At 37.5% G+C, this 24,792-nt stretch overlaps 1 protein-coding gene across 3 annotated transcripts in view; it reads right to left on the reverse strand.

The window, feature by feature from the left end:
* Positions 1–4,005: 4,005 nt before the first annotated feature.
* LOC110025403 overlaps positions 4,006–24,792 on the reverse strand; it is a 39,061-nt gene continuing 18,274 nt past the window's right edge. The window contains exons 5-6 of one of the 3 annotated variants that reach the window (XM_020725871.1): positions 4,446–4,546; positions 4,006–4,139 (exon numbers count right to left, since the gene is read on the reverse strand). In XM_020725871.1, the coding sequence (XP_020581530.1) occupies positions 4,460–4,546 (87 nt within the window). In that variant the 3' untranslated portion in view covers positions 4,006–4,139; positions 4,446–4,459. Of the gene's footprint in view, positions 4,140–4,181; positions 4,547–24,792 lie in introns of those variants that run through there. The other 2 variants (XM_020725879.1, XM_020725863.1) reach the window with 2 other exon arrangements.

A 24,792-nucleotide genomic window follows, 5' to 3' on the forward strand; every position in this document is an offset into this window, starting at 1 on the left:
TATATATATATAATTGATTAGTAATCTTTCGAGCTAAAATGAGCCGAACACAAACGAATAAATATTTGTTCGTGTTGTTCGTGCTCGGCTCGTTAATTTAGCGAATGAGTTGAACACCAGCTGTTCGCGAACGAGCCGTTTTGATAGCCCTAAGTATGAATGAAGAATATAGAAAATAATAAATAAAATAAAAACATTTTTACATGTGTATAACAATTCATCAAAATTTCAAGTTGAAAGTGAAAAGAGGCAACTTGATTTGAACATATATAGCAAGCTGTATGTTGCCAAGATTAACACCTTCAAATGTATACTTTTATAGCATGCATTCTTATAAAGGGCCAAAAGGTATTTATCTTCATATTCTAAATAACACAGCCTAAACTAATTGTCTTCTTATTCAAAAAAAAAAAAAAAAAATCTAGTCACATTAAAATTGGGCTGTCAAAAAAAGTCATTGTTCACATGCAATTTCAAACAGAATTAATTTCAAATGAGCCTAATAAAACCTATTTGAAATTTCGAAGGAGTCAAACACGAGCCAAGCCTAAACTTGCTCATACTCTCATGGTTTACAGCCCTGGGTTAAAAAAAATAGAAAATAATGTTTCTTTCAAAAATAATAAAGTATTTTTCCACTTAAAATATTTCTATTCAGTTCATTCATTTTTAGTTGGAACATAATATAACCATATATGTGTGAGTGTCAATATGCCCTAAAACAGTAAAATTAGAGTTATAACCCGAAGATTCTATTTTGATCAAAATATTTATGTTGATTACAAATAGTGATCCAGGCCCTCATTAAATAATTACATTGCCTTTTTAATTATAAAAACTCATCAATCGTTTGTTTTCATGGCACCTTCTTATATAATGATTTTAGAGTGTGTATGTGGGTGGCTATATCAAAAACAAACTCAAATCCACTCAAGAACACCTCTAAGAACCCTCACAAAAATATTTAAGGGGCTTTTACATATACAGCACACAATTATCATGTATTTACATATCTCATGCCTAAACTTTCATATTTACACACACCACAATCAATGTTTTAATAACACATAAAAAATTAGTACTATCACTACTTTTAAAAGCCAAATACACATTTTCATGCATGCGTTTAAAGCATTAAAGTGCTGTGTGTGAAAATATCAAAGTTTAGGTGCAAGATATGTAAATATATAAGAATTGTGTCCCATAGTTATTTAAATTGATGCTATATAATACTTATTTTTTCATCGTGCGCATCTCTTATTCCATCATTCATCAGGTATATGTGGATTGCCTATTATAGCATTCATTTCATTATTCATGATATGGTTCAAGATGACGTTCTCATTAATCATGATTTATTATGAGTTTTATGCAAGCAAGAACAAATATGAAAGAGCATGCACCATAGTGAAAGTTTGATGGTGAGATTAAGTTTGCACAGTGCTCTCCCACTTGGTCTCATTCTTCTCGAGACCAAGAGCTCTCAAGTTCTTTCTTTTTCCTTGGACTTTTTGAGACCAAGAGCTCTCATGCTTTTCTTCTTCCCAAGGATTTGTAAAATGGTAATAACATATTCCCCTTATCCTAAATAAGGAACATAACATGTCAACAATGATGGTGATCAAGACACATGGTGCATATACAATAGTAGGTCATCAATATTTCTAATGTCTAAGACATGTACCCTTTCAACAATTATCTTTATTCCATCATCTTTGCATTTTATGTGGGTGAATATCAAGTTATGAGAGGACAGAGATATGGCTGCTACATTCACTGAAAGCTTTTATGAACTCCTTCTAGCTAACTTAACCTGTTGGCACCAAAATCAGCCACGCAGTCACTCTACCTACTAATCTTATCGTGTGAAAATAATTCAATTAACTTGTCAATTGCTCTACACCGCGTCTACTCCTTGAGCTTAGAAATTATCCAACCAATAGAACTTAGTCCGCTTGACACAGACTTACTGGTTCATAAATCCGCAAATTGGGTCAGTAATTGAGCCAATAACGTATTAAGCCACTCTTTGGCTCATCTTTCTGGCTCACCCAATACCCTTGAGTTAAATGTTAAGTAAAATCATTTCGAATTTTTACACCAAAAATCCCTACAGAAATTAGGTCTTTCAATACATATAAATAAGTTGAGACTACTCTGAAAAATTTTAATGTGTTCTTATTACACATTTAACATAATAAAAACTGTGAAACTAAATAAACACATCTAAAATTTATTATGAGAAGAAATCCAGTGACCATAATTATCTTATATCAGGATTGGGAGCTATTTTTTGTGTGGATGAGATTAACGGGTGCTAAGGATGACATCGAGGGATTTCAAAAGATGATGCGCTACCTAAAAGAAGAGAGAGATTGAAGTGGATGGTAAAAAAATGATTTTAGATGCGATTAAAATGATGTATAAAGAATTATAGAAGATGAATTAATAATATCAAAGGATAAAATTAATATGAACACTTGATGGAAAAGTAGTAATGAGAAAAAATAACATAAGCAAAAGTTTTGCAGAACTATTTAAAAATATATGTATAATTGATATATCAAGTAACACTCAATAAGAATGAATGGAGAATGTGAATTTCTAAAACCAATACCACATTATTAGATTTTAGAACTAATTATAACAAATGACATCCTTAAAGAAAATACGCATCAAGATAATAGTGAGTGACTAAGAGATGACCAGAGAGAAATGGATTAAAAAAAAACCATGAAATAGGAGGATATCTCAACAACATACTCTTCATTTCATTTCTATAGCTCTATTCTTCCAATAAAAAGTGTAGCACCTACCAATAACTAAGCTACAAGACCTCATCTTATTGCATTTAGAGGACTATGTCTTCCCGTTCTCGTTGTATCTAATCTCTCCGTTTCTTATTGCAAAAAATTAAAAAAAAAGATTCCTCACTTCTTTATTCAGCCCAACCCCTCTTTATTTTTTAGTCTTAAAGTATTCTTACCCTTATGTTGTCCCACACATCTCTCAAACAGCAACAATATGTCAAAATTATAGCCAAGTTCAAATTTGTAGATAAAAATCTCTAGTTCACATGAGAAAATCCAAGCAATTTTGTTACATTCTACACATAAGATCGGCCAATTGAGTCTATAAATATCTTATTTAATTTAAACAATGGATTTCTTTGGATAATCCAATGGAACGCAAACCAACAAAAAAGCAATTTATCCTCTGAGAAAAAACCGTAAGAAATTACAAGCCTTCTATCTCAATTTTCCTCTCTCAAACACCATTCATTGAAGTATGGATCTCATGCCAATTTCTGTTCATTTTGAACTATGAGAAATCATCTACAATTGCCAAAAAATAATTAGTCTCCTCGAATGAGAATATCTAATACATACAAACATGCATGCATGCATGCTATGGATGCATGATGTATGTACAACCCCAGAAATCCCTTACAACTTATGGTCTTCTATTTCACTGTACCCTATGAACAGATATATTTAAGAGAGAGGAGGGAGACGAATTTAGAAGAGTTGGTGGGGGGAGAATTGAGATGATGCCACTAAGTGATGAGAGACAAATGCAAATGAGAGAACGTTTAAAATTAATCTCGTGATGAGAGACAAATGGCAAGATTAATTTCATCAAAGCTTCTGATTTTCCACAAATAAATCATGACAATAAAAAATACATTAAAGATTCAGAGTAGAAAATTGCACGAGATTTAATTATGATATTTGAAGGGCATCCACATCCATGATTATCAAGAATTATCATAATAATTTAAATTAAATTAAACATAGCAATTATTTTGTTTTATTAGAGTACTCTTACATGTATCATAATATAATGTTGTATAACTCTATGCATATTTATTGTAATGACTTCATGATTCTTAAGGCCCCCAACAAAAGAAAACTACAGAGACTAAGCAGCCATAGCCATAAAACTATTAAGAGCCATTAAATATAGGAGTCGCCAACAAAAGGCTAAAAAGCAATTGGACAAACGAATGTTTAAGACTACTACATTGAAGCGTTTGAATTCCATATAAAATTGATTTATATGAATCAGTACTCCAGAAAGTCCTTACACGTGCTTTCTAATGAGGAAATTGGTTAGGGAAAGCCCGCAAACATAGTTATCTATAGAAGCAGAGAATGTGGATCAGAATGCATATTCAATCTATAGCCCAAAATGAGGGTGGGGCGAGTGAAAAAATAATCATTAATCTCATCTTCTATAGAGAAAACTATAATTTGTTTAAAAATATTACAGTAACAGTAGAGAAATAAGAGAATGTATAAAGATTTTTACCTTTAATACACAAGCTCTCATTTTGGGCGAGTAAAAAGTGATCATTCATCTCATCTTCTATATAGAAAACTATAACTTGTTCATAAATATTACAGTAACAGTAGGGAAATGAGAGAATGTTTGAAGGTATTTACCTTTTATAAACAAGCTACGACTCTTCCTTGATAAAGAAGCTTTGTGGCAAAGAAAAATCTTCCTCGTGATTAATGTTCTCCACTTCTTCATCATCTGGTTTCTGTCAAAAATATATGAAATCGATAAGAGTCACACACACAAACACACAATCTCAATAACAGTGTAACAGCAAATAGCAGTACAACAATAAATATAAATAGACCTTAAAATCTTTGAAGAGAATAAAACCATTATGAAAGCCAGGAAAACTATCAACCGACTGACGAAAGTTTTTACTAGCACCATGATATGTGATTGAACACGCGGTCCAATGGTCAGGCGCCTTGTCTCCCATCCAAAGGCGCATGGTCAAATCACACTAACTCCATCGTAGTGCCCTTAAGTCTCAAAATCCAAAAAAAGTATCAATAAAACCATGATATGGGTAATACTAAATATATAAGTGGGAAACTGTTGCTGATGTGAATTTTATAGGCGTGAGTGCAATTATATCAATGTGTTGAAAGACAACATTCTCATAAATTACACAATTTATTTGATGAGTTCTGTGAAGATGTGACTTTCATAGATTCAACATCCTCAGGGTATATTAATGGTATTTGAGGGTCACTTAGTGATTAGATAGTCCAAGTCTTAAATGCTCAGTAGGAAATTTAAAAAATCTTAGGGTGTCTTCTAGCTCAATATCTACTTCCATTTGGGGCATATATAGTATCAATGAAGGAAAAATCTCCTTTAGTTGTGATCTTTTCTTCTTCTCCGCAAACGTCTAGTTCCAGGAGTCTTCGGCAAACTCAAATTGTTGGGGTAATAGCAGTTGGTGCCTCCGTTAAGAGGTTCGCCTTTGGGTGTCACCTTGTTTTCACTCATTCCATTGTTTAATTTTTTTTCCTCACATCCACAACTCCACCGCCCCATCTCTCCATATTGTCTTCAAACTACCCACGGGCATCTTCTTCCATCAAGATCTATCTTCCAAGCCAGTCGTTAAGGATTTTTAAAGAGCATCTACACTGGGCATATTCATATGCACCCTCAATTCAGCATCTTCCAAATAATGCCATTAACCTTATACCCAAAATGCCTCAAAGTTGTTTGATGAATTTCCCCTTATGCATACCAACCAATAAAAATGAATACAACAACGGAGGACTAAAACTCCACCAACCAAATTTAACAAAAGGTTAAAGAGTTTTGAAAGATTTTAAGCGACATCAATTAATGACTAACTAGGCTCAAAGTAATATTTTATCCAAACTCGACTTTGACACCCATTTGATCAAAGATACGCCTCCACAACTCAACCACATTATACACACACACTAGTATACTGATTGATTCGTCAATGAATAACAGGAGCCATGCAATGACTTTAAATTCTTATTAAATGGCTAGCATATGCTCAAGCTCCTTGTGTGATTCATGCTACCCTGCTCCAACAGATCCAAACATATTGCTACATTTGTAGGACTCAAAGAACCAACGTATGAATGGCTGTAACTTCCTTTGCCACCAAAGGATCACAGTCAAGGAGTGGCACTTGATGGTCCCCCTACATCCTATAAATTCTTTAACTTGAAGGTCCCCCCACATCCTATAAATTCGCCAACATCAATTAATGACTAACTAGACTCAAAGTAATATTTGATCTAAACTCGAATTTGACACCCAATTGATCAAAGATACGCCCGCACAACTTAACCACATTATACACACACCCGAGCACACGGATTAATTCATCAATGAATAGCAGGAGCCAAGCAATGTCTTCAAATTCTTATCAAATGGCTAGCATTGTGCAAGCTCCTTGTGTGATTCGAAAAGACCTGGACACATATTAGTAAAATTCTGAAAGAGCATTGTGCAAGCTCCTTGTGTGATTCGAAAAGACATGGACACATATTATCCTGTTCAAACAGTCCCAATCACATTGCTACAATTGTAGGACACAAAGAACCAATATATGAATGGTTGTCACTTCCCTTGCCACCAAAGAATCATAGTCTAGGAGTGTCCCTTGATGGGCCCCCATATCTTATATAAATTCGCCAACGTTTTCTCCTACCCTCCATAACTTGAAGACTTTGTACAAAGTTCATAAGCGGATTTATCATGTTTTATTGTTTGATTTAATCTTGAGAGTAAGGTTAGTTTGGAATCAGTGGGTGAGTGGGCGACATCAGGCATAATATGCTAGGTATCTTGATAGTATTTGTTAGTTAATCTAATTCATCAATAGGCTACCGACTATACATATAAAGTGCTAATAGGAACTTAGACAAGTCCTATGGTGTCGTGTAGCTCTATTTATATATTCTCTTGAGAGAATGTATTATCAAGGAAATAAATATTATCCTTTGTTGTGATGCTCACTTCATCTTCCTCAATTCACCATTTTCAAGGGTCTCTGACAAACTCAAATCGCCATTTATCATACAATCCTTCTGATGACATAACATTGTCTTTTGATAGATTTCAGAAACTACACTAAGGTAATATATTGAACTCGGCGCCTTTTAGATATGCCATCTACATTCTATCTAAATTGATCTAAAGCACAGCGTGTCATAGAAGTTTCCAATGTTTAATGACCAAAGCTTTGATGATTGCTTCGTACTTCTTGATACTATGGAAAGCTGCTCTAGTGTCCACATCATCAATGTCTACTAAAAGACTCAACAAAAGCATGCAAAGAACCATGAAATCTCAGCGACCCTTAATACTGAAAACCATTGTTTTAAAGACTTCACTGATATAATAGCACAATGGAAAAATAATTTACCAATTAGTATATCACATAAGTTACCAATTAAACTAATTATGTGTACAGGTAACTCTCTTCGATTTTAGTAAAAGAACAATTAGCGTATCAAGTCCATTTTAACTCTCATTTTTCAGATAATTTTTTTATTGGATTCATAACAATATTAAACCCTTTAATGAATCATCTATAAAAATTACCAAAACCAACAAAACTATGAATGAGTGTTGTTCATCAAAAATGTGCCAACACAAATCGCGAAGACATCTCATGGGTAACTAAAGAGGTGACGTGGCCTCATGGGGCCTACAAAGGGCGATTCGGGATTGCATGATCGACCGACCAGTTTCCTCCTTGCATCGTGGAAATGGTGCGTTTCAGACAAATAAGGGAGGAATCACTACTTAAGAATTCAGCTGATTAAATCTGTTCAGTCAAGCCCGTCCCCCTCCAACTCGGGTAGATCGGGAATAAGAAACGGGCCCTTCAACTTCAGGGAAGATGGCGGGGACTCTCCGCAAGTAGTTGCCCGGCCTAGTTATCTCCCGACCATGCAACCATCCGGCTTAGCAACCACTAGACCTAATGAAAGCCAGACGACCGTATCTGTCGACCCCATGGAGATCTTCATGTATGGAATAAAATACCTCTCCCATACTTATGTATTATAGAGGTAGATTGCATAAATGTATAAAGACACATTCCTATAAATAGTGGGGTCATTTCATAATAAATGTTACACAAATTTATTGTTCTTTACTGTGTTATTGTTCTCTCTCTCTCATCCTCCACTGCTCTATTCCTTAGGCAAGTCTCCTGAACAGATTATGAGTCAACATCCTAAACGATGCGGTGAGTGTGGAACTATACCGTCAATAAGAAAAGGAGCACAACGATCACAGAGGGAGGGGAGTAACTAAAGGGCGGTGGCCAACATCGACCCCCAACGAGATGACATGGAGGAACGTATGCAAAGAGGAATGCAGGAGATAATGACTCAAATTATGGATCAAGTGGCAGGCGAAACCGCCAAGGTCTTAAGGGTCGTCGCAGCCCTAGCAGGAAAACATGCCCCACAAGCGCAAAACTGGCCGCAGGAGGTCACACTGGTGTACAACGGTGGGAGGGTGAATCACGATCCTAAGTGGGACGCAACTAGTAGTACCAAGATAGCACCAGATCCGCACAAATAGAGAGGCCACGCATCGGGCGCATTGAAGCCCCGCGCAAGCTAGAGAACGCTTTCTCCCTCCAAATCTCCAGAGCAGAGTCCCTGAAAAAGTTCAAATTGCCAGCCCTGGAAGCTTATAGAGGATGATCAGACCCCAAAGACAACCTCGTCGTGTTTGAATCTATCGTGTGCTTGCTCAAGATATCAGGCGCGTTAAAGTGTCATCTGTTTTTCACCACTTTAAGGTCGTCACCCTTAAAGTGATTCCATGCACTCCTGGCCGAGAGCATCAGCAGCTTCAAAAAATTCAAGAGGTTATTTTTGGTGCAGTTTGCCAGCACCCCAAAGCCCACGAAGAGCATTAAGTCCCTGTGACAGTTAAGGCAAGGTTGAGCACGAGTGTCTGCGGGGGTTCATCGCACGTTTTCAGAGGAAAATGTAGGAGGTGAAAGACCTCAAAGTCGACGTCTCCATAGCCGCCTTGAAGCAAGTCCAAAGGTCCAAAAAATTTTCCTATGACCTTGGTATCAACGAACCCCAATATTTAGCCGAGCTACTAGAAAGAGCCAACAACATATGCTAGAAGAGGAGAGTACTCCCAAACAAGAACCAGAACGACGCCACACCCAAAAAAAGCCTCCCCAAGGCGGCGAATCGAAACTAAGAGAAGAACGCAAGCCGCCCATATGACACCGTTTTGATGACATCCAGTCCTCTCGCAATGGTGGAAAGACCGAACGATACGGCCGGCAGGACGGCCAAACAAGGAACCGAGACCGCAATCAGCCTAGTACTATGAGAGATCGACGCTGTGATATGAACAGTCATACAAAAATTATGATGGCTTGCAAGCTACCCCTCTGAGGGTATCGACGGTAGAAATCGTAGACGCCATCCAAGACAAAAAGTATTTCAGGGAGCCTGCAGTAATGAGAACTGGAGGTTTTCTCCGAGACAAAGAAATACTGCAAATATCACCGGGATCACAACCACGACCATGACACAAAGGAATGTAGGCACCTCCGAAGTCTCATAGAGGAGTTGATCAAGGCGGGGGAACTAAAAAGTTTGTGTCCCAAGGACACTAGGGTTAGAGACGAGGGAAAGCACCGGCACTAGAAGCCCTCCCCGTGCCCGTCTTAATGAATTTCGTCCATATCGTTGGGGTCCCAAAAATCCTTGGAGGAACAATAGCACCTTAGCGCGACTCCTAGAAAGAGCCGCCTAATATTGCAGTTGGCTTGTTCAAAAAGTTTATTTCTCTTTCATCTACTTCGGTACGCTCCGCATAAAAAATTTTAAATGAAATTTTTTCCTCACTTCGTCAGTGATTCAAAACTTTTATCCAGTATTTTGCTAAAATTGTGTACGAACACCACACTAACCAAAAAATCAAAACTTTCAGGTCCAAACAAAATGCTAAAGACAGAGAACCGTGGCGCCAAGATCGCCCGACTGAACGCACATCAAAGAGCGACAGATCGTGGCGCCAAGATCACCCAGTCCAACCTGGCGATTAGCACTAAGATCACCCGGCCCACAAACTGTGGCGCCAAGATAATCTGATCCGGCCTGAAAAATGAAGACAGTCAGCTATGGCGTCAAGATCGCCAAGCTGAGCGCACATCAAAGATAGGCAGACTATGGCGCCAAGATCGCATGATGTGACTAGGGGAATGAAGACAGCCAACCGTAGCACCAAGGTTGCTCGACTGAGCACATATCAAAGGACGATAGACCGTGGCACCAAGATCGCCAGGTTCGACCCAAAAAATAAAGACAGCAGCCATGATGCCAAGATTGTCCGACTGAGTGCACATCAAATACCTGCAGATCATAGTGTCACAATCACCCGATCCGACCCGGGGAATGAAGACAGTCACCCGTGGCGCCAAGATTGCCCGATCCGACCTGGGGAATTAAGGCAGCCAGTCGTTGGGCTAATATCGCCCGGCTGAGCGCACATTAAAGACCGGCAAACCGTGGCACCAAGATCACCCGGTCTGATCCAAGGATTGAAGAGCTAGTCGAGGCACAAACATCGTACGGCTGAATGCACATCAAAGACATGTAGACTACGGCACCAAGATTGTTTCCGATCTGACTCGGGCATTGAAGATAGCCAGCAATGGCGCCAAGATCGCCTGGCTGAGCGCACATCAAAGACTGGCTGATTGTGGCACCTTGATTGCTCAGTTCTGCCCGGGAAATGAAGACAGTAAGTCATGATGCCAAGATTGCCCAGCTGAGTACAAATTAAAGACAGACAGACTGTGGCGCCAAGATCACCCGAGCCTGGGTTATAATGCCTTGTTTTAACTCTAGAACGGATGGCTATATTTTATGCGTGTTATTAATGTCAATCTTCCTAGTTCTAATGTTATCCCGGTCGGTCTGACCTAGGGAATGAAGAGACAACCGTGGCGCCAAGATCTCCCAGTCTGACATGGGGAATGAAAAATTATTCCATACGGACACCGCATGCAGAAATGCATGCAATGTCTGATCTTCATCCTTGATCACAGCGATTTTTTTTTAAAAAAATTAAATGGGACCCACCCAAATAGATCTTCGTTGTGATCAACGATGGAAATTAAATGGGACCCACCCAAATAGATCTTCGTTGTGATCAACGATGGAAATCGGACACCACATGTATTTCTGCATGCGGTGTCCGTATGGAATAATTTTTCCGAGAAATGAAGACATCTAGTCGCGGCGCCACGATTGTCTGACTGAGCACAAATCAAAGACCGCAGAACAACGCCAAGATCGTCCGCTCTGACCCGAGGAATGAAGACAACCAATTGTGGCACCAAGATCACCCTATTGAGCACAAATCAAAGACCTCCGACCAGAGGAATGAAGGCAGCCAGCCGTGACGCCAAGATAATCCAGCTAAGCACAAATCAAAGACCCGCAGACCATGGCAACAAAATTGCTCGGTCCAACCTGGGGAATAGAGACAGTCGGTTGTAGCACTAAGAATGGTCCAGCTATCAAAAACTTTGGAGGCAGTTCCAATCCTAATATTGACAAGCACCACTGAGAATAATGCGTGAATCACTCTGCCGTAGAGCCCAAGCAATAATCTTTGTTGAAGTGGTAATGATAGCCCCACAAACATACAAACCAAAAAGGTATAAAAGTACAAATCAAAAGGTAGCAAAGACGACTGAACCAAACCACTTCATATCATTACAAAAGAAATATGCAATCACAACATCGTTGTATTTATTGACACGCCTAAAAATGTGCTACTTTTTAATATACATAATATGTTTTTTTAATGATATTGCACTTTAAAGTAATGTATTTTACATAATTTTTATTTCAGGTACAAGAGATCGAGTTTTGGAGAAAATGAAGCAAAAAAAACGCAAATTGGAGCCAAATGTAGCAAGGTATAAAACTTGGAGTGGATTGGAGCTAAAATGGGGCAAAACAGAGCAAAATAGGAGCAAATGGGGGTGCTGCTGGCAGGGTGGCGCCTATGCGCCAGAAACTGTCCAAGGGCGGCTTTGGGCGGTTTCAGACTGTTTTGGACGGTTTCGATCGGTTATGCACACACCCCAAGGAGTTATTTAATGAATCTGGACATTTGAAAAGGCACCTTTTGGCATTTCATATTCCTGGATTCTCCAGCAATGCCTAGAGGTGTCTCTTGGAGTGAAGAGGCATGTCTCTTGGAGTGAAGAGGCGTGTCTCTTTGAGCGAAGAGGTGTCTCTTGGAGTGAGGAGGAGCTCGGTGTCTCTTTAAAAAGGGGGGCTTCGAGTCTCTCCAAGGGAGGAGCTTTTCGTGTCTCTTCAGAGAGGCGAGTGTGTGTGAGAGAGAGAGAGAGAGGAGAGGAGAGAGAAAAGAGAAGGGTGTGTGTGTGTGACCTTTGGGACTTTGGAGAAAAATTGGAGAAAAATGTAAGGGATTGTTATTTGCTGTGCAAGGAGGGCGTGAATCTTCTGAAAAGATAAGTTTTGGACTTTTATTATATTTGCTTTGAATTATTGCAATATAGTTGTGTGATTTAAATATCATTTACAATGAAGAATGTGTTTTTTCCATGCTTAGTGAGTAGTTTTCCTTACTTTTTCTCCTTATGATGAGAATTAATCATATGTAGGATTAGAATTGTTTAAGATTTCTCATATTCCATACTTGCGATGATCAATTACTTCGTACTTAATTTGCATATTTGATCTGATCAATTGGTAAATTAAAACTTGTTGTGAATCCATAAAGACCCGGGAAGGCTATGTATTCCTCAACTAGTAAAAATCACATTAATCTAATAGATGATAAGGATAAGGTAGCACATTAAGCACATTAGTTAGTGCAAATAGATAGGGAGATAAGTTTTGATGAGTGTAAATTGGTAATTCTAAGGAGACAGACTAGAACCTTAACCAATTTGATTTAAAGTTTAGAACTTAAGACTAGGTTTTTCGGTAATAGTGGTCTCAGTGAGTAATCTAGAAGTGACAGGCTAAAACCTACTCATCATAACCAAGGATTTAAGAACTTAACTTTTAGTTGGTCAATGCTCTTTATGCACTCGGAAGAGGGTAAAGAATAGGATTGCTCCTATATTTCACAAAACTACATTTAAACCTCCAAACATTTGATTCTTACACTGACTATGACCACATTGCAATGGGAAGAAGATTTTAATTATATAAGAATTTTCCAAAATTCATCCAGCCTCATTAGATTAGGTTTTTATTTAATTTAGTTAACTTTAGTTTTAGAATAAATTAGTGCATTTAAGAAAATCAAACTTTTTGAAAATTCCAAACTAAGACCTGACAGTAATAGATTAAAACTTAGCCTAAGAGATTTCTTATCTCGTTTACTGCTCTTCTCTGTGGGATCGATACTCTGGATTTTAAAGAAAGTCCTATATTACTTGGAACAATACGTGCACTAGCGTAAAACCACTAGTGTGTGAAATATAAATTAAACTCTAAATTCTATAACATATTTATTCTGCACACTAGCCGCTTAACGAAACCGGGTCAAGTTTTTGGACAAGAAACTAAATAATTGCGTAATTGAGGGTCGGATCAAGTTTTTGGCGTCATTGTTAGGGAGGCTACAGTAAAAACTTGAGAAGAATTTTAGTTGAACCTGTAAGACTTAGATTTGGAAGTTATAATATTATTATCTAATGTGTTTAGTTATTGTGTATCAATTTAAAAGAAAATTCAAAATACTAAATATTTTTTTAGTGCTTGAAATATTGGATATCTTTCCTATTAGTTAAGTTTTTAAATTTGTATATAATGCTGCAAACCTTGAACCTTACAAATCAGAACTAGAGAGAACTGTTAGGAGGATTATGAATCAGAAAAGACTCCATGAATTTATTATATAAATGACGTATAAGCATGATGCTAGTAGATTCGATAGAGTAAACCCCAAGAGGGGAGTGAATTTTCATGAAACTGATATGCCAATTATTTTAGCTTCTCAAGTTGCATATATTGTGCGAAAGTTAGATCAATACGTAGAAAGTTATCCTCAAAGACACCAGTTATTGAGGAAAATTCATTTGGAGAATTGATTGAGACAAACTATTTTGACGCTAGCCATGAGATACATAATCCTTATTCTGAATATTATAACCCATGCTGGGAGAATAATTCCAAATTTAACTTGTGGGAAAATAATCAACTTAATCAGATATGTAATTAGAATAATCATGATAATTTTAACGTTTACCTTTCTTTTCCTCATAGATTTAACTTCAACTCACAGAATGAAGAGGAGTTATTGTTAGAAAAAGTTGTTATTCAAATAGAGAGTCAACTGAAAAGTCAATTGACTGCAATAAAGAATATAAAGGGCCAACTGGAGCAAATTGTTAACTCAATTAACAATCATCTTCCAGAGATTTTACTTAGTGACCCTAAGTAAACCCTAAGGAGAAGAATGGTAGGCACGATAAAGCTATCCAACTAAGAAGTGAAAGAGAATTGGAGAATAAGGTGCAAAATAAAGAGAGATTTTACTCACTAGAAGCCCTGCCCGTGCTCGTCTTAATGAATGTCGTCTATATCGTTGGGGTCCCAACAATCCTTGGAGGAACAGGAACCCCTTAGCGCGATTCCTAGAAAGAGTTGCCTAAAATTGCAGTTGGCTTGTTCAAAAAATTTATTTCTCTTTCATCCACTTCTGTACCCTCCGCATAAAAAATTTTAAATGAAAATTTTTCCTCATTTTGCAGTGATTCAAAACTTTTATCTAGTATTTTACTAAAATTGTATACGAATGTCACACTAACCAAAAAATCAAAACTTTCAGGACAGAACAGAACCCAACAAAATGCTCAAGACAGACAACCACGGCGCCAAGTTTGCCCGGTTGAGTGCACATCATAGAGCGACAGATCGTGGCGCCAAGATCGCCCAATCCAACCTGGCGATTGAAAACACCCAGTCGTGGCACTAAGATCACCCGGCTGAGCACAAAACAAAGACCGACAAACTGTGGCGCCAAGATAACCCGATCTGGCCAAGGAAATGAAGGCAGACAGCTATGGTGTCAAGATCGCCAAGCTGAGCGCACATCAAAGATAACCAGACTGTGGCGCCAAGATTGCATGGTGTGACTAGGGGAATGAAGAGCCAACCGTAGCACCAAGATTGCTTGACTGAGCGCATATCAAAGAACAATATACCGTGGCGCCAAGAACGTCAGGTTCGACCCGGGAAATGAAGACAACCAGCCATGGCGCCAAGATTGTCCGACTGAGTGCACGTCAAATACCTGCAGATCGTAGTGCCACAATCGCCTGGTCTGACTCGGGGAATGAAGACAGCTACCCGTGGCGCCAAGATTGCCCGGACAGACCTGGGGAATTCAGGCAGCCAGTGATTGGTCTAATATCGCCCGGCTGAGCGCACATTAAAGACCGGCAGACCGTGGCACCAAGATCACCCGGTCTGATCCAAAGATTGAAGAGCTACTCGAGGCACAAACATCGTACGGTTGAATGCACATCAAAGACATGTAGACTACGGCACCAAGATTGCTTCCGGTCTGACTCGAGAATTGAAAATAGTCAGCAATTGAGCCAAGATCGCCTGGTTGAGCGCACATCAAAGACTAGCTGATTGTGGCACCTTGATTGCTCAGTCCTGCCCGGGAGATGAAGACAGTTAGTCGTAACGCCAAGATCGCCCAGCTGAGTACAAATTAAAAACAGACAAACTGTGGCGCCAAGATCACCCGGTCTGACCCGGGGAATAAAGACAACCAACCGTGACGCAAAGATATCCCGACTGAGGGTACATTAAAGAACGGCAGACCGTGGCACCAAGATCGGTCGGTCTGACCTAGGGAATGAAGAGACAACTGTGGCGCCAAGATCTCCCGGTCTGACATGGGGAATGAAAACAACTAATCGTATTGCCAAGTTCGCCAAAAAGAGTGCACAACAAAGACTTTCAAACCGTGGCACCTAGATCACCCGATATGACCAGGGGAATGAAGGCAGTTACCCATGACGCCATGATTGCCCAGTTGAGTAAATCAAAGCCTGACAGACCGTGACACCAAGATCGTCGGTTCGACTTGGGGAATGAAGACAGTCAATTGTGGCGCCATTATCGCCAAGTTGGGCACACATCAAAGACCGGCAGATTCTAGTGCCAAGATCACCCAGTCTAACCCGGGGAATGAAGACAGTCATTTGTGGTCCGACTGAGTGCACATCAAAGACCTGCAGACCATGGTGCATAGATTGTCCGGTCCGACCTGAGAAATGGAAAAATTATTCCATACGGACACCGCATGCAAAAATGCATGCAGTGTCTGATCTCCACCCTTGATCACAGTGTTTTTTAAAAAAAAAATTAAATGGGACCCATCAAAATACATCTCCGCTGTGATCAACGGTGAAAATCGGACACCGCATGTATATCTGTATGGAATAATTTTTCTGAGAAATGAAGACAACTAGTCGTAGCGCTAAGATTGCCCGACTGAGCACAAATCAAGACCGCAAATCGTCGCGCCAAGATCGTCCGCTCCGACCTTAGGAATGAAGACAGCCAATCGTGGCACCAAGATCGCCCTATTGAGCACAAATCAAAGACCTCCGACCAGAGGAATGAAGGCAGTCAGTCGTGACGCCAAGATAATCCAGCTGAGCACAAATCAAAGACCCGCAGATCGTGGCAACAAAATTGATCGGTCCAACCCGGGGAATGGAGACAGTCGGCTGTAACACTAAGAATGGTTCAGCTATCTAAAACTTTGGAGGCAGTTCCAATCCTAATATCGATAAGCACCACTGAGAACAATGCGTGAATAACTCTGCTGCAGAGCCCAGGCAATAATCTTTGTTGAAGTGGTAATGATAGCCCCACAAACATACAAACCAAAAAGGTATAAAAGTACAAATCAAAAGGTAGCAAAGACGACTGAACCACTTCATATCATTACAAAAGAAATATGCAATCACAAAATCGTTGTGCTTATTGACACGTCTAAAAATGTGCTACTTTTTTATATACATAATATATATTTTTTTAAGGATATTGCACTTTAAAGTAATGTATTTTGCATATTTTTTGTTTCAAATATAAGAGATCGAGTTTTGGAGAAAATGAAGCAAAAAAAACGCAAATTGGAGCCAAATGTAGCAAGGTATAATTTGGAGCCAAACGTAGCAAGGTATAAAACTTGGAGTGGATTGGAGCTAAAATGGGGCAAAGCGGAGCAAAATAGGAGCAAATGGGGGTGCTGCCGGCAGGGTGGCGCCTAGGCGCTAGAAACTGTCCAAGGGCGGCTTTGGGCGGTTTCTGGCTGTTTTGGACAGTTTCGGTCAGTTATGCACACGCCCCAAGGAGTTATTTAATAAATTTGGACATTTTAAAAGGCACATTTTGGCATTTCATATTCCTGAATTCTCCAACAATGCCTAGAGGTGTCTCTGGAGTGAAAAGGCGTCTCTTGGAGCGAAGAGGTGCGTCTCTTGGAGTGAGGAGGTACTTGTGTCTCTTTAAAAAGGGGGGGCTTAGAGTCTGTCCAAGGGAGGAGCTTTTCGTGTCATTTCAGAGAGGCGAGTTAGTGTGTGAGAGAGAGAGAGGAGAGGAGAGGAGAGAGAAAAGATAAGGGTGTGTGTGTGTGGAGCCTTGGTGACCTTTGGGACTTTGGAGAAAAATGTAAGGGATTGCTGCAAATTGCTCCTATTACGAAATCTTCTGAAAAGATATGTTCTGAACTTTTATTATATTTGTTTTGAATTATTGCAATACAATTGTGTGATTTCAATATCATTTACAATGAAGAATGTGTTTTCTCCATACTTAGTGAGTAGTCTCCCTTACTCTTTCTCCTTGTGATGAGAATTACTCATGTGTAGGATTAGAATTATTTAAGATTTCTCCTATTCCATACTTGTGATGCTCAATTACTTTATACTTAATTTACATATTTGATCTGATCAATTGGTAAGTTAAAACTTGTTGTGAATTCATAAAAACCCGGGAGGGCTATGTATTCCTCAACTAGTAAAAATCACATTAATCTAATGGGTGATAAGGTAGCACATTAGTTAGTGCAAATAGATAGAGATATAAGTTTTAATGTGTAAATTGGTAATTCTAGGGTGACAGACTAGAACCTTGACCAATTTGATTTAGAGTTTGGAACTTAAGGCTAGGTTATTCCGTAATAGTAGTCTCAGTGGGTAATCTAGAAGCGACAGGCTAAAACCTACTCATCATAACCAAAGATTTAAGAACTTAACTTTAAGTTAGTCTCTTTATGCACTCGGAAGAGGGTAAAAAATAGGATTGCTCCTATATTTCACAAAACTACATTTAAACCTCCAAACATTTGATTCTTACACTGACTATGACCACATTGCAATGGGAAGAAGATTTTAATTATATAAGAATTTTCCAAAATTTATACAGCCTCCTTAGATTAGGTTTTTATTTAATTTAGTTAACTTTAATTTTAGAACAAATTAGTGAATTTAGGAAAATCAAACTTTTTTAAAATTCCAAACTAAGACCTGACAGTAATAAATTAAAACTTAGCCTAAGAAATTTCTTACCTCGTTTCTCTGTGGGATCAATACTCTGGATTTAAAAAAAAACCTTATATTACTTGGAACAATACGTGCACTAGCGTAAAACCACTAGTGTGTGAATATAAATTAAACTCTAAATTCTATAACATATTCATTTTGCACACTAGCCGCTTAAAGAAATCGGGTCAAGTTTTTGGACAAGAAACTAAATAATTGCGTAATTGCGGGTCGGGTCAAGTTTTTGGCGTCATTGCCAAGAAAGCTAGAGTAAGAACTCAAGAAAAATTTTAGTTGAACCTGTAAGACTTAGATTTGAAAGTTATAATATTATTATCTAATGTGTTTAGTTATTATGTATCAATTTAAACGAAAATCCAAAATACTAAAAATATTTTTTTAGTGCTTGAAATATTGAATATATTTCCTATCAGTTGTCTTTAGATTTGTATATAATGCTGCAAACCTTGAACCTTACAAATCAGAACTAGAGAGAACTGTTAGGAGGATTATGAATCAGAAAAGACTCCATGAATTTATTATAGAAATGACTGAACAACATGATGCTAGTAGATTCGATAGAGTAAACCCCAAGAGGGGAGTGAATTTTCATGAAACTGAAATGCTAATTATTTTAGCTTCTCAAGTTACATATATTGTGAGAAAGTTAGATCAATATGTAGAAAGTTATCCTCAAAAACCCCAGTTATTGAGAATAATTCATTTGGACAATTGATTGAGACAAGCTATCTTGAGGCTAGCCATGAGATACATAATCCTTATTCTGAATATTATAACCCATGCTGGGAGAATAATTTCAAATTTAACTTGTGGGAAGATAATCAACTTAGTCAGATATGTGATTGGAATAATCACGATAATTTTAACGTTTGACTTAATCAACTTAGTCAGATATGTGATTGGAATAATCATGATAATTTTAACGTTTGACTTTATTTTCCTCATAGATTTAACTTCAACCCACAAAATGAAGAGGAGTTATTGTTAGAAGAAGTTGTTATTCAAATAGAGAGTCAACTGAAAAGTCAAAGGATTGCAATAAATAATATAGAGAACCAGCTGGAGCAGATTGTTAACTCAATCATCTTCCAGAGATTTTACTTAGTAACCCTGAGATAAACCCTAAGGAGAAGAATAGTGGGCAAGATAAAGATATCCAACTAAGAAGTGGAAGAGAATTGGAGAATATGGTGCAAAATAACGTTGAGTTGAGAAAAAAGGAAAAAGAGATTGAAAGACCAATGAAAGAAATTTCCAAGGAAATTGAAAAACATATTTCATCAGCCAACATAAATTTAGAAAAACCTCATCCACCATTTCCTCAGCCCCAAGGGGAAAAATTAAAAGATAACTCGATACAAAAGAGTAACCTGATAAAATTTGATCCAGAATCTGAATCATATAGAGAGAATTCGTTCCAAAATTTAGGTGATCTTGAATTATCATATAGAGATCCATTTCTTATAAATTTTAAGGACGATATTAATATGCAAATTGAAAAAATCATGAAAAGAATATTGGATCTAAAAAGAAACATAAGAAACAATAATTTGAATCAAGTTGAAAAGGAAAAATTGAAAGAAAAACTAAAATTTGAGAATTTAGTAGGAATCGCAAAATCCGGAAAAAAATGGCGATTGATGAGGGATTACTTAAATGAAATTTTAATCCAGAAGGAATCCTTTGTTGAGCTGGCTACGTTAAACCAAGCGTTTCGTGGGAGGTACCCGAGTATTATATTTGTTGGTGTGATTGTTAATATGAAGATGTTTTTACTTATGTATCGAACTCTGATGTGTAGATTTCTTAGTATCTGTTTGTCTATGTTGGATTGATATATGTGTTGCGGTTGTGATGAAGTGATCATGTGGTAAACTATGTTTATATTAATGTTTATATGAAATGAATGCTAATGTTGTTTGTGTTAGACAGATTTATCTTTATGTCCATGTCTTATTTATTAGCAATTCCCTCTATTAAATTGCGAACCTGAAAATTATACACGTCTACTGTTATATTTGGTATTTATACTACATAGATACTTCTTTTTAGTTTAATATTATTGCAAACATGTTTTAGCCTAGATTTACTTTCTCCTCCAGTAATTCTATCATGATTATGTATGTCTATGAATTTGATATGTTGTAGTGGCTGGTAGATTCAGCTTTTACTTTTTTTTTCCTCCTACATTTTCTGGAATTGATTGTAAAATATCTAAAAATTCAAGTTTGGGGAAGGAAGAAAAATAAATTTCAAAGATAAACTTCACTTGTCCTAAAAGAAACTATAAATAAAGTTTAAATAATTTTTTTTTATGTGGAGTTATTTTAAGATTACCAAAATTTTAATTATAGAAGTGCAATGGGAAAACTTAATAAAGAATTTAGTAAAAATGATGTAACTAAAGTAAGATATTTAGTAGAAAATAGTAGAGAAATGATTTTATTATTTATAGTAGGAAAAATTATATTTTTTGGAAAATTAACGATTGTTAGAATAATACTTTTTGAAGAATTTAAACTTTATTAAAAATTCTTTTTCAAATACTACATTTTAAGGATAGAAAATAAATTTTTAACTTTAGATAAGAGATAGTAAAATTCAAAATCATTAAAGATCTATCCACATATAGTAATCCTCATATAAAAGAGTAAGGATTAAAAAGATTCTGAAATAAAAGAAAAAGAAAAGTAAAAAGAAAATGTGGGGAGAAGCTTGAGGATTATGACATAATTAAAAATTTATTTTACTTGAATTTTTCTAAGAAAGAAAACTTAGGATCAATCCTAAGCTTAATTTCAGAAAGTATTAGTAAAATTATTTTTTTGAATCCATAAATTCTGAAATTAATATTTTTCTAAAAATCTAAAGTTTGGAAAATTTCAATTATTTCTGAATTAAATATAAAATCAGAATTCCTAAGCTTAATACTAAACATTCTGATACCTTACATATCATCTAATTTACTAGAAATTCTTATAAGTTGGACCATAATATTTCCAGAACAAAACTTTTAAGTCATTTAAAAGAAACTCACTAACATAAATCAACATATTTTCAAAGTTGTAGTGTTACTTGAGGATAAGTAATGTTTAAGTTTGGGAAATTGACACGTTAAAAAAAGTGTTACTTTTTTAAATACATTTTATGCTCATTTTTAATGATATTGTACTTTAAAGAAAGGTATTTTGCGTGTTTTTTATTTCAGATACAAGTGATCAAGTTTTGGAGAAAACGGAGCAATTTGGAGTCAAATTGAGCAATGCATAACACTTAGAGCGGATTGGAGCTGAAAAAGGGCAAAACAGAGGGAAGCATGAGCAAATGGGGGTGATGCCAGCAGGGTGGCAACTAGGTGTCAGTCTCCGCCCAAAAAGTGGTGCAGGCGCCTAGGCACTAGAAACTGTCCAAAGGTGGTTTTGGGCAGTTTCGAGCTGTTTTGGGCGATTTCAGACAGTTATCCACGCTCCAAGGAGTTATATAATGAATCTAGAAATTTGGAAAGGCATCTTTTGACATTTCACACTCTTAAAATCTCTAAAAATGTCTAGAGGTGTGCTCTTGGAGTGAAGAGGCATATCGCTTGGAGTGAAGATGTGTCTCTTTGAGTGAGGAGGTATTTGGTGTCTCTTTAAAAAGGGGGGCTTGGAGTTTGTACAAGGGAGGAGTTTTTCGTGTCTCTTCAGAGAGGCAAGTGTGAGTGTGTGAGAGAGAGAGGAGAGGAGAGAGAAAAGAGAATGGTGTGTGTGGAGTCTTGGTGACCTTTGGGACTTTGAGGAAAAATGTAAGGAATTGTTATTTGTTGCGTGAGGGTGTCAATCTTCTGTAAAGATAATTTTTGGACTCTTTTTATATTTGTTTTGAATTATTACAATATACTTGTGTGATTTCAAGGTCATTTGCAATGAAGAGTCTATATGTTTTCTCCATGCTTAGTGAATATTTTTTCTTACTATTTCTCCTTATGATAAGAATTAATTATGTATAAAATTATAATTATTTAAGATTTCTCTTATTCCATACTTGTGATGATTCATTACTTCGTATTTAATTTGCATATTCGATCTGATCAATTGGTATGTTGAAACTTGTTGTGAATTCATAATGACCTGGGAGCGCTATGTATTTCTCAACTAGTAAGAATCACAATAATCTGGTGAGTGATAAGGTAGCACAATAGTTAGTGCAAATAGATAGGGAGAAATTTTAATGAGTGTAAATTGGTGACTCTAGGGTGACAGGCTAGAATATTAATCAATTTGATCTAAAGTTTGGAACTTAAGGCTAGGTTATTCCATAATAGTGGTCTCAGTGGGTAATCTGGAAGTGACAGGCTAGAACCTACCCAACAAAACCAAAGATTTAGGAACTTGACTATAGGTTAACCAATGTTCTTTATGTACTCGGAAGAAGGTAAAGAATAAGATTGCTCCTATTTGTCACAAAATTACATTTAAACCTCTAAACATTTGATTCATACACTAATTATGATCTTATTGCAAAGGGAAAGGAATTTTAATTATATAAGGATTTTCCAAAATTCATCCAGCCTCCTTAGATTAGGTTTTTATTTAATTTAGTTAACTTTAATTTCAGAGTAAATTAGTGAATTTAGAAAAATCAAACTTTTCGAAAATTCCAAAAACCTGAAAGTAATAGACAAACTTAGTATAAGAGATTTCTTACCTCGTTTTTTCTATGGGATTGATACCGAGTATTAAAGAAAGTTCTATATTACTTAAAACGATAAGTGCGTTTGTGTAAAACTCCTATTGTGTGAAATATAAATTAAACTATAAATTTTATAGTATATTCATTTTGCACACTAGCTGCTTAAAGAAACTAGGTCCAGTTTTTAGCCAGGAAACTAAATAACTACGTAATTACGGGTCAGGTCATTTACAAAACATTGGCGATACAAAACGTTCAAAATAATAATAATAATATAAATAAACAAGAAATTCATTTTCCAAAAGAAGAGCTTAAGCTTCTGGAGGCTGGCTGGATTAGATGACCCTTTGAAACTAAAAAAATAGGGTTGCAAACTCTTGGGTGTCATAATATTTTGCATCAACCAAGCTCGATTAGACAAATCGATTGATCGCCGTCAAACTCCCAATACAAAGTTGTTCGTCCAGAACTTCATCTACATGGGGTGGGACGGAAGCAAGAAAAACTCATCCTCAGTCTTCATAGTCGCTATTCATTCTCTTAAATTACAATTTTCTTCAAAGACAAATAAAAACAATTTGGAACATGATGAAAGTTCCTTCGCCACCACAACAAGCTTTTTCTCGGCTAACTCGACTCGCCTCGTCGCCTTTTTGCCAGCCCAACTAAGGCCTCGGCTTGCTTCACGGCGATAGCCCGCTCAGTCTCGGCGATGTCCAAAGTCAGCAATCAAAGATAAGAGGCCTCTCATGCTTTCAAGTAGTATCGATCGGCCTTCTTAAATAATTCAGGCCGCTCCAACTTACATAGAGACTTCACAGATGTCGACGACCAGATGGACTTTAGAAGTGCTGAGGGGCAGCTTTTGGCAGATGGGGAGTCAGAGTACCTGTCAATCGATCGGTCGATAGTGGTAAAGCAACCATCGGGAGAGTTTCGAATCTTCATCCCGGGGACTTGAGGAGTCCAGCCTGGAGGAAAACCCCTCCTATCTTTCATTGGCAAAGGAGTCAAGGGAGTGAATTCGGTGTACCTTCACGACGCTAGGTCACAGAGGTTCTCCCTTCGAGATCGATCTCGGGCCCGATCTCCCCGAGAATCATCAATTAGCTGGCCTCATTCCTAGAAAGAAGATCGCGATATGAGGCTCCTATACTAGGAGAAGCTATCCTTCTCCTCACCCTTTCTACGGAGCCTCTCTTGTTTGAGCTTCTCCTGGATAACTTGGACGGTTTCCCAGCTCCTCGCCATACAGAAGGGGCTGCATCCATGAGATAAGTGTTATAGTTAGCAAGGATATTACGTCCCCTAGCCGTGCGGAGAAGGTCACTTCCCCAGGTGTGACCCTTTAAAATGTGACCATGATAACAGAAACGTTAAGAATGAACTCCTCACCTGCTGAGCCAATTTCTCCACCCGCCACCATAGCAAGTCCTTCTGCGGTCATCACACCTCTTAGCATCAGCCTTTGCCTTCCTCTTGGCCAATTGGGTGGTCGTCTCCTTTGATCGCTGGACTTCCGCGGCATCAGAAGCAGCCCATAGCTCAACCTCATTTGACCCAATGCTTCCCAAGAAATAACTTGGTTTATGGTCGTTGAGTCGGTGGATAGAGGAACTGAAGGCAGTTGGCCATTGATGTCAACCCCATCAATCCAAAAAAGATCGGTACCTTTCCTCTTCCGA

Source organism: Phalaenopsis equestris, unplaced genomic scaffold (assembly GCF_001263595.1).
Source record: "Phalaenopsis equestris unplaced genomic scaffold, ASM126359v1 Scaffold000002, whole genome shotgun sequence".
In the NCBI taxonomy this organism is placed as follows: Eukaryota; Viridiplantae; Streptophyta; class Magnoliopsida; order Asparagales; family Orchidaceae; genus Phalaenopsis; species Phalaenopsis equestris.